The 11,439-nt window shown below is 36.8% G+C and overlaps 1 protein-coding gene across 1 annotated transcript; it reads left to right on the forward strand.

Moving 5' to 3' along the window:
• Nucleotides 1-719: 719 nt before the first annotated feature.
• LOC138092962 (olfactory receptor 51A4) lies at nt 720-1,664 on the forward strand. Its single transcript, XM_068989036.1, has one exon. The coding sequence runs from the start codon at nt 720-722 to the stop codon at nt 1,662-1,664; it is 945 nt and encodes a 314-aa protein (XP_068845137.1).
• Nucleotides 1,665-11,439: the final 9,775 nt, after the last annotated feature.

Genomic DNA, 11,439 nt, shown 5'->3' on the forward strand with positions numbered 1-11,439 from the left:
CAACAGAATTCAAATTCTCCTAAATCATGATACTGAGCTCTTCAGATTATTGTTATCCTGTGAACATGACAGAATTGATCACACATTCCAGGCCAGGAGAAAATGCAATGTAATTTGTCAGTAATCTGTAGTAACTGCTCTTTCAAATATATAAATGATTTGAAAACCATGGGGTTTTTTAAAAGGGTATTTAACCAACAATCTTCAGATAGCAAGGGATGGAACTAAGGGTAGTTTGGTTTTGAGAAGACCATATTTCTTTGGGAGTTCCAAGAAGTACATAGAAATTGAGTTGTGAGACTCCTTTGCCTTCATGTAGTGTCATTCTAGAAATCATATATTCTGCCCAACATCTCATCTAGAATGTGAAGGAAAGAAATTGTAGAGGCTTCTAGATTAATTGACTAAGGTTTACTAATATTTCACATGGAAAAATAAACCAAGTTTTCATATGAATGCAAAATATATTTCTAGTTTCTCTATTTAGGAAAAACTTGCCCAGAAGTAATTTTGTTAATCTGTGATACAGGTAGATTCTATTCTACAGTGGAAACTGCTTCTCACAATATGATAATCACATAAATGCTTTGTTCTATCAAAAGACAGCTAAACAGACAGAACTCAAGAGTTGCATTTTTTCAACTAAATTTCCGGATATTCTTTTTTTTTTTTTTTGACTCAAGACTCTATGTATCATTGCAGAGCCCTCTAAATTCATCATGTCCATTATCAACATATCACATGCTGAAGTCACCACCTTCATCTTGGTTGGGATGCCGGGGCTGGAATATGCACACACCTGGATCTCTATTCCAATATCCAGCATGTATCTTATTGCTCTTCTGGGAAACTGCACCATCCTTTTCATCATTAAGACAGAACCATCCTTGCATGAGCCCATGTACTATTTCCTTTCCATGTTGACTTTGTCTGACATGGGCCTATCCTTTTCCTCTCTTCCCACTATGTTGAGGATCTTCTTATTTAAAGCTTCTGAAATCTCTGCAAATGCCTGCTTTGCTCAGCAATTCTTCATCCATGGATTCACAGCGCTGGAATCCTCAGTGCTCCTGATCATGTCACTCGATCGCTTCCTAGCCATCCACAACCCTCTGAGATACAGCTCCATTCTTACAACTCTCAGAGTTGCCCAAATTGGAATTGTATGCTTTTTCAAGAGCTTCCTCCTGGTTCTTCCCTTTCCCTTCACTTTGAGAATGTTGAAATATTGTGAGAAACGCCAACTGTCACATTCCTACTGTCTCCACCAGGATGTCATGAAGCTGGCCTGCTCTGACAACCAGATTGATGTCATTTATGGCTTTTTTGGAGCACTCTGCCTTATGGTAGACTTTATGCTCATTGCTGTGTCTTACATCCTAATCCTCAAGACTGTGCTTGGAATTGCATCCCAAGAGGAACAGCTCAAGGCCCTCAACACTTGTGTTTCACACATCTGTGCAGTGATCATCTTCTATCTGCCCATCATCAACCTTGCCATTGTTCATCGTTTTGTCCAGCATGTCTCTCCCCTCTTCAATGTCCTTATGGCAAATATTCTTTTACTTGTGCCTCCACTGATGAATCCCATTGTGTACTGTGTGAAAACCAGGCAGATTAGAGTAAAAGTTGTAGCAAAATTATGTCAGAAACAAATATATTAATAACAGTCATAGATAATAGGCAATATATGGTGGAATGTTTTGCATAAAAGATTAAAGATGTGTTTGAGAAAACCTAATATTTGTCACAAATAATCATCAATATATTTTTGTTATTATCATCAGATTTCATTCAAATTGATTACTGTCCATGGGCATAAAATAGGAAATGGTGTGTATTTTGAGGGGGTCTCCATCCAAATTAACAGAAAAGAAAATGATGCCTGGTGATATCATCTTTTATAAAAGAGCCGAATTCCAATCAAGACAGACAAATGGTAGCTCCTATTCTTGTAACAAAAATGAATTCCTCATCTTCACATTCAGTTCATCCGTACTATATTCTTTTGGTTCTAAACATAACCTATATCTTAATTACATCTCCTCACCATCTCTTTTAATCATCTTAGTATGTCACCAGCACTTCTTTAGTGAAATACCCCAGTAACCTGTTTAGTTTTTAAATATCTACTTTTTGCTACTTTCTAACTGATTCTCTATGCAAGATAATGGTGATCTTTTAAAAAAGACAAATTTAATGATGTATTTTTTATTTTAAATATAAACTATTACTTCTTTGGGAATAGAATTAAAGAAATAAAGTACCTACTGTAAGTTGATACGTGTTCTTTACCCTCTCTAACTCTCCAGTATTGTCAATTAATGAAATTCTAGTCATATTGGTCTTCTCACAATTTGTTGAATTTGCCAATTTTTCTGTTTTTTACAAATTTTCAGATCTTAACCCTTCCCTTAGGATGCTGTTGGCTTTAGTTTTACTATCTCTATTCAATTTTTAGAAGTTTCAGCTTAACTTTATTATAGATTACCTTAAAACCTCAGTTCAAATCACAGATTCCTCTTTTTAACCTCTTTTATTGCTTATTATTCTTTAATATTATATTATACTTGCTGTTATGATTTGTAATTAAATATATTTTTGTTGTTAATTAGCTAAGTTGTGTGTGACCCTTTGCAACCCTATTGACTGCAGCACACCAGGTTCCTCGTTCCTCCACCTTCTTCTGGAGTTTGGTCAGAATCATGTTCATTGAGTTAGTGATACTATCTATCCATCTCATCCTCTGCTTCCCCTTCTCCTTTTTCCTTTACTCTTTCCTACCATCAGGGTCTTTTTCCAATGTGTCAACTCTTCACATCAGGTAATTAAATACATAGTTTATTTCTTTGATTTTTTTTTTTAAGGTTGGCTTAAAGCTCAACATTCAGAAAATGAAGATCATGGCATCTGGTCCCATCACTTCATGGGAAATAGATGGGGAAACAATGGAAAGAGTGTCAGACATTATTTTTGGGGGCTCCACCATCACTGCAAATGGTGACCGCAGCCATGAAATTAAAAGACACTTACTCCTTGGAAGGAAAATTATGACCAACCTAGATAGCATATTAAAAAGTAGAGACATTACTTGCCAACAAAGGTCCATCTAGTCAATGCTATGGTTTTTCCAGTGATCATGTATGGATGTGAGAGTTGGACTGTGAAGAAGGCTGAGCACCGAAGAATTGATGCGTTTGAACTGTGGTGTTGGAGAAGACTCTTGAGAGTCCCTTGGACTGCAAGGAGATCCAACCAGTCCATTCTAAAGGAGATCAGCCCTGGGTGTTCTTTGGAAGTGAAGTGAAGCTCGCTGTCGTGTCCGACTCTTTGTGACCCCAAGGACTGTAGTCTACCATGCTCCTCCATCCATGGGATTCCCCAGGAAAGAATACTGGAGTGGGTTGCCATTTCCTTCTCCAGGAGATCTTCCCAAACCAGGGATTGAACCCGGGTCTCCCACATTGCAGGCAGATGCTTAACCATCTGAGCCACCAGGAAAGCTTGGGAAGGAATGATGCTAAAGCTGAAACTCCAGTACTTTGGCCACCTCATGCGAAGAGTTGAGTCATTGGAAAAGACTCTGACGGTGGGACGGATTTGGGGCAGGAGGAAAAGGGGACGACAGAGGATGAGATGGCTGGATGGCATCACCGACTCTATGGCTGTAAGTTTGAGTGAACTCCGGGAGTTGGTGATGGACAGGGAGGCCTGGCGTGCTGCGATTCATGGGCTTGGAAAGAGTCAGACACCACTGAGCGACAAAACAGAACTGAAACAGAGTGTGCTATCATTGAAAGGAGAAAGCATACCTATTTTTTTTTTATGTCTGTTTGCCTAATATCTAGGATATTTCTGACACAGAGTAGATCTCCAGTAAATAATTATTAACAAATAATATTATTATTTTCACATAAGACTATGTTTTAGGTAAATGAAATTACAGAAGAGTTCTTCAATACTCCATTCAGATGGAATATAACTTCCTTAGGTCTGTATTTCAAAAATAAGCATATCATACATGCTCAAAGATTTTGAAAGTACAGAAAAATTATATGAGGCTAGGAAGGAATTTACTGTCTTATAGTGTATGTGTGACAAATAGTCCAACTTCCCTTCCTAATATGACCTAAAATCTTTTTAGATTGTAGAATAAATTTCTAGCTTTTTTTAAAATTTCAATTCATTGACCTAAGTCCTCTCCACAAACCGCATCAATTTATTTATTTGTTTATTTATGTTTAATTGGAGGACAATCAGTTTACAATATTGTGTTGGTTTCTGCCATACATCATCATGAATCACTCATAGGTATACATATGTCCTCTCCCACTTGAACTGCCTCCCACCCCACATCATCCCAACCCTCTAAGTTGTCACACAGCACAGGTTTGACCTCCCTGCATCATACAATTAATTTCCACCTACTATCTATTCTACATGTGGCAATGTATATTTCAACGCTCAATTCAGTTCAGTCGCTCAGTCATGTCTGACTCTTTGCAACCTCATGAATCGCATTACACCAGGCCTTCCTGTCCATCATCAACTCCTGGAGTCCACTCAAACCCATGTCCATGCCATGGTCGTCATTTTCTGAATGTTGAGCTTTAAGCCAACTTTTTCACTCTCCTCTTTCACTTTCATCAAGAGACTCATTAGTTATTCTTCACTTTCTGCCATAAGGGTGGTGTCATCTGCATAGCTGAGGTTATTGATATATCTCCCGGCAATCTTGACTCCAGCTTGTGCTTCTTCCAGCCCAGCATTTCTCATGATGTACTCTGCATATAAGTTAAATAAGCAGGGTGACAATATACAGCCTTGACATACTGCTTTTCCTATTTGGAACCAGTCTGTTGTTTCATGTCCAGTTCTAACTGTTGCTTCTTGACCTGCATATAGGTTTCTCACGAGGCAGGTCAGGTGGTCTGGTATTCCCATCTCTTTCAGAATTTTCCACAGTTTATTGTAATCCACACAGTCAAAGTCTTTGACATAGTCAATAAAGCAGAAATAGATGTTTTTCTGGAACTCTCTTGCTTTTTTTATGATCCAGCAGATGTTGGCAATTTGATCTCTGATTCCTCTGCCTTTTCTAAAACCAGCTTGAACATCAGGAAGTTCATGGTTTATGTATTGCTGAAGCCTGGCTTGGAGAATTGTGAGCATTACTTTACTAGCATGTGAGATGAGTGCAATTGTGCAGTACTTTGAGCATTCTTTGGCATTGATTTTCTTTGGGATTGGAATGAAAACTGACCTTTTCCAGTACTGCGGCCACTGCTGAGTATAGGAGATTTCTGGAGATTATGAGTGAAATGACATAGAACAAGACATAAGACATACAAGAGACAGACACACTCTGGCCAGAGGAAAAATAATAACTGTGCAAGCAAGCAAGCTCACGGTTTATTTTTATATAGCCCCCCTGGGCAGAATTCCAGACTGTATGACCAAAGTTGTTCAGTACAGCACATGTGCATAAATGTTATCGTATAGCAAAAGGGAGTGAAATTCCGGCTTACTGCAGAGTCTGTCCATAGCCCTTATCACAAGAAGGGAATGTTCCCTTATTTGCAAGGGACCTTTAATCTCAAGGCTGTGTCTGTCTCCTTGGCAGAACATCTTGTTTGCAAGCAGCACATCTCCACTTTCCCTATTGTGGCCGCATTAACCCTTCAGCTGAGTTTTCCAAATTTGCTGGCATATTGAGTGCAGCACTTTCACAGCATCATCTTTCAGGATTCGAAGGAGCTCAACTGGAATTCTATCACCTCCACTAGCTTTGTTCCTAGTGATGCTTTCTAAGGCCCACTTGACTTCACATTCCAGGATGTCTAGCTCTAGGTGAGTGATCACACCATCGTGATTATCCAGGTCATGAACATCTTTTTTTGTACAGTTCTTCCATGTATTCTTGCCACCTCTTCTTAATATCTTCTGCTTCTGTTAGGTCCATACCATTTCTGTCCTTTATCGAGCCCATCTTTGCATGAAATGTTCCCTTGGTATCTCTAATTTTCTTGAAGAGATCTCTAGTCTTTCCCATTCTGTTCTTCTCCTCTATTTCTTTGCATTGATCACTGAAGAAGGCTTTCTTATCTCTTCTTGCTATTCTTTGGAACTCTGCATTCAGATGATTTAATCTTTCCTTTTCTCCTTTGCTTTTCACTTCTCTTCTTTTCACACCTATTTGTAAGGCCTCCCCAGACAGCCATTTTGCTTTTTTGCATTTCTTTTGCATGGGGATGGTCTTGATCCCTGTCTCCTGTACAATGTCACGAACCTCATTCCATAGTTCATCAGGCACTCTATCTATCAGATCTAGGCCCTTAAATCTATTTCTCACTTCCACTGTATAATCATAAGCGATTTGATTTAGGTCATACTTGAATGGTCTAGCGGTTTCCCCTACTTTCTTCAATTTAAGTCTGAATTTGGTAATAAGGAGTTCATGATCTGAGCCACAGTCAGCTCCTGGTCTTGTTTTTGTTGACTGTATAGAGTTTCTCCATCTTTGACTGCAAATAATATAATCAATCTGATTTCAGTGTTGACCATCTGGTGATCTCCATGTGTAGAGTAAAAATAAGTTGTACAGCAAAATATCAGTAATTCCAAGGACTGGAAATGCTAATCTGAATGTAATAGTCAAACATGAATGATTAACCCCCCATGGTTACTCACTGCCTGGAGAAAAAGACTGTCCATCACCCAGGAATAATCTACTATCCAGAAATCCCTCAGAAAAAGACCCAGTGGAAGACTGGTAGAAACCTTTGAAAAATCAAAATATTTCACTTAAAATGTATTTAAAAAATAATTTTTATTGTAAGTGAAAAGCAACAAAATCATATTGGAATGCATATAATCCTTATTAGGAGACAATAATTTTTTAATTATTGTTTTCTTTTTCTGTTGCTATTGTTTTACTTTTAAACATTGTCATTTGTGGGAATTTTATGGAAACAATATCACAAAGGATGGTACACTGTGTAAAATTAAAGGGGCAAAAAATACCATTATTTCCTAGATGTAGAATGGTGAGAATTAGAGGGCATATACCCTTATGGCATAGGAGTTACATGAATTCATCTCTTGAGCATAATTTTCAAAGTAGAAGGACATCTTAGCGTACTGGGAGACTTTCTTTAGTATCATCCCATAGAAATGATCTCCTAAGCATAAGGCCTCAAGTAAGTTGGAAATCTGCTGATTTCTAAACTTCTATCCAATCCTAATGTGCAATATGTAAATGCCATGTTGCATCAAATCGAAGATCAAAGATAACATTGATTATAACCCGCATGCCATTTTCAGAGATATTGAAATGTGAAAAAAAAAAAGTGCATCTTAGAACACATAAGACACAGTATTATTTATGTATGGAAGTTACTTCTGGTCATTTTGGCCAAGGACAGTTTCATAAATATGAGAGCCCTATGAATCTTGAGTTCATCAATGTCAAGAGACAGAAATAAATGCCTCCATTTTTTTGCACACGTTTAGAAAACATTTTCTTTGCATTGTTCTTTCACCTTTTTCTATCTTTTTTGCCCCACACACATGCTATTTCTATTTATGTATGACTGTTGCTCAGTTTTTCCCTGATGTTCTTAATTTTCAGTTGGAAATGTTTTCCTTCAGTTTCCTATTTTACATCTCAAGCTGTTTGGCAAATTGTTGAACCCAGAAACTGCAGAGATTCTCATAAGCACCTGTTAGAGTGCCCATTTAAAGCATGAGTATTGATTGAATGCCACATATTTAATTTTGTGGCATTAGTTTCTTTTGATGTTCTTTGTTAAATGCCTACTTTACTCTAGTCACTTTACTACATGTTTATGAAAAAATGATTGACCCCATGAGAAGATCTTGTGTAACACATTTTAACTGAGTACAATCAACCTAGTTAATTTAACTGTAGAGTAAGCTCTGACAGTTGTTTTTTCTTTATGTAATGGCAATGGCTGACTTTTATCTTTGATTGCCAAGAGACATTTTCAAAGAAGGATGTCCCTTCTTTGAAGGACACATTTGCCACATAACTAGAAAAAGAGCCAGGCCAAACCCCTACCATCTCCCTACCCCCCATCTGGCTCCTCTGTTTTAGAGATCTTGGTTGATTTCCATAATTGTCCATTTTGAGTCCTTGTTTTTTTTTTTTGCTTTTTCAGCAATTTAATTTCTGCGCTCTCTGTTTAAATTCACCAATAAAAAGTGAGTGTACAAAGTTGTTGGCCAATCCCCAATCCCAATAAAAGCAGAACTCCAGATCTGTGTCTCTCTCTCCTACCCCCTTCCCAGTGCCCTCAGTGTGTGGCTCCAGGTATACTATGCAATTCCTAGGGCTTGTAAATATTTAAACTTTTATTTTTTTCCAAAGTTTCCTATTGCTGAGTACATTTAGCAATCATAATAAGAACCACAAGAGCCAGTCCAGCCACAAACATTGGTTATAGGTAGGCTGAGACAATCAAAACATAATAATTGAATGCATTATTATTTCTTAGTAATTTGAATTCCTACACATACCATATATCAAATATGTGTAATGTATCTGTATACGTGCTTCTATGTGTCTGTGCATGAGCTTCCCCAGTGTGAGAGCTTCTGAAACATACAGGCCTGAATTCTTCTCCTTTCAATTTTCTTAGATAATTATCAGAATTTTAAAAAATATATACATGTAAATATTTTACAATATGAATAAACTAAAAAGATATTGTTGCAACAAAAGTTTTTTAAAAATCAATAAAATGCAATAGCGTGATTTTAGAAGATTCTTAAAAGGTAAGGAGTAGAAGATAGCTGATTCACTGTTAAAATTAATCACTTTCTCAAAATAAATAGTAAATCTAAAAATCAGTGACAAAATATTTAAGAATCCCTTCAAAACTGAATGACAGGACAAGATATCACATATCATTATCTATATTCAATTTGGATTCAGGTCTTAGAACACTAAGATTACTGAGAAAATAATCAAAATGGAAGGTAGAACAGACATACAAAAATTCCTGAAAAAATCCAGGATTTTAAAAAAAAGGATACCTGTGCTGGATTCATGTCAATGTATGGCAAAACCTATACAGTATTGTAAAGTAAAATAAAAATAAAAAAAAAGAAAGGAAAAAAAATAAAAAAGGATAGATAAATAGAAGAATGAATAAATGTAGCATAACTCAAAAGGAAAATAATAATACATTTTAAAATGTAAGACTAGCCTATTGATTTTGATACAATAGAAATGCTAGTCAACCTAATTGAAGATAGACAATTTTCATCAATCACATTTACTTATTATCTTTAGACAAAATTAATCACTCAGAAGCAAATCCAACATGATGGACAGAGTTTCTTCCATCTACCAAAATCATGTGTTAGGAGAATTAAGTTGCATTTCTCAAAGTGTGGTCCTTGGACCACTAATGAAATCATCACCTAGGAGTTTATTAAATGTACAGGAACTTATGATCCACTCAAAATATATTGAATCAAAATATTCATTTTAACAAAATCTTCAGGTGATTGATCTTCACGTTAAAGTTTAAGAGGCACTTTAGTAAAGCACTTCTTTATTGACAAAAGTGTGAGAATTTAGTGTGATTGTGTATTAGTGGGGTTTGAGGCTTGCAAGGATTTTAAACAAGAAGTGTAAAGCCACTGAGAATTCATTTCTCTCTAATTTCCACATTTCTAATTATGTCATAAGATTATGACATTTGAAAAAGTAGATATGATTTATGCAGGAAAGACAGGCTGGCTATATTTGATTGCTGACCTATATTTTACTCATATTTGTTCCAAAGAGTATGCCCTGTATCTGCCTACAAGTAAGTATACTATAAATCTACACAGCATAACATGACAAACTCCACCAACTGAATAAATAGGGTTGAGTAAGAAACTAAAGAGGCAAGCAGTAAAGGGAGAAGATATATGCTATACATCACCAACAAAGGGCTTAGACTATATGTATTTAAACACTTTGGCAAATCAATTAGAGAAAGACAGGTAATCCAATAGAAAACAGACAAAAGGATTCAGTAGATGCTTCAAAAAGAGGAATTAACAATGAGCAGTAAACATATTAATAGAGAAGTATACTTTCATGATAAAAGAAAATTAATATATAAAGTTGATAGTATGATCTTTTCCAGAACTTGATATTCTAAACACCTAGTTAATTTATCCTGAAATATCTTGGCAGATGAGTCAAGAGCAAGAGTTGATGAATGGCTATTGGGTTTTAATATGGTCTCCAAGATCTTATCTTACTTAATTTCCTTAGTCTGAGCCTGTGTTATAAGGTGTTAGATTCATCTCCCTTCAGTCAACCCCTACGATTTCCCATGAAATATGGTGTTATTCATCAGGCAGCACTTGTTTATAGTCAACTCCAGGGGTCCTCTAGGCTTTATAAGACAGGGCTTACAAAGCAAAAAAGGGGAGTCTAAGGATGCTTCCCAGCTTCTAATATCACATTGGTAAAAAAATAATCTCAAAGAAGGTAAGATATAATTCTATTGATTCAGGATATTTGACATAATTTTCATTCCATTTTGTATCTATTTGTATTCTCAATAGATATGCTAGATGTTAAAAGCAAATCAGGAGATTCCCATGGAGATAGAAAATCTTATAGAACAACCAAGGAGAAATGGAATGTATGTGTTGATAGGGGTATGTGTCCAGAGATGTCTTAGAAATGCCCAGTATGGATGATACGTGTGAGAAGAGTGAAAGAGAAAATGTTAGTCGCTCAGTCATGTCCAACTCTTTGTAGCTCCATGAACTGTAAACTACCAGGCTCCTCTGTCCTTGGAATTTTCCAGGCAAGAATACTGAAATGGGTAGCCATTTCCTCCTCCAGAGGATCTTTCCTACCCAGGGATTGAACCCAGGTCTGCTACATTGCAGGCAGATTCTTTACAGTCTGAGTCACTGGGGAAGCCTGTATGTCTCAAAAACCACATGATTCATTTTCTCTATGTCTCATAGGTAGATTCATGGCCTTATCAATAACCTCAGATATGCAGATGATACCATATCATGAAATTAAAAGATGCTTACTCCTTGGAAGAAAAGTTATGACCAACCTAGATAGTATATTCAAAAGCAGAGACATTACTTTGTCAACTAAGGTCCGTCTAGTCAAGGCTATGGTTTTTCCAGTGGTCATGTATGAATGTGAGAGTTGGACTGTGAAAAAGGCTGAGCGCCGAAGAACTGATGCTTTTGAACTGTGGTGTTGGAGAAGACTCTTGAAAGTCCCTTGGACTGCAAGGAGATCCAACCAGTCCATTCTGAAGGAGATCAACCCTGGGATTTCTTTGGAAGGAATGATGCCAAAGCTGAAACTCCAGTACTTTGGCCACCTCATGCGAAGAGTTAACTCATTGGAAAAGACTCTGATGCTGGGATGGATTGGGG

This window comes from Capricornis sumatraensis, chromosome 16 (assembly GCF_032405125.1).
Source record: "Capricornis sumatraensis isolate serow.1 chromosome 16, serow.2, whole genome shotgun sequence".
Taxonomy (NCBI): domain Eukaryota; kingdom Metazoa; phylum Chordata; class Mammalia; order Artiodactyla; family Bovidae; genus Capricornis; species Capricornis sumatraensis.

Bases quoted from the DNA above. Each gene is read 5' to 3' on its own strand.
- LOC138092962 (XM_068989036.1), top strand. From the start codon at position 720: ATGTCCATTATCAACATATCACATGCTGAAGTCACCACCTTCATCTTG.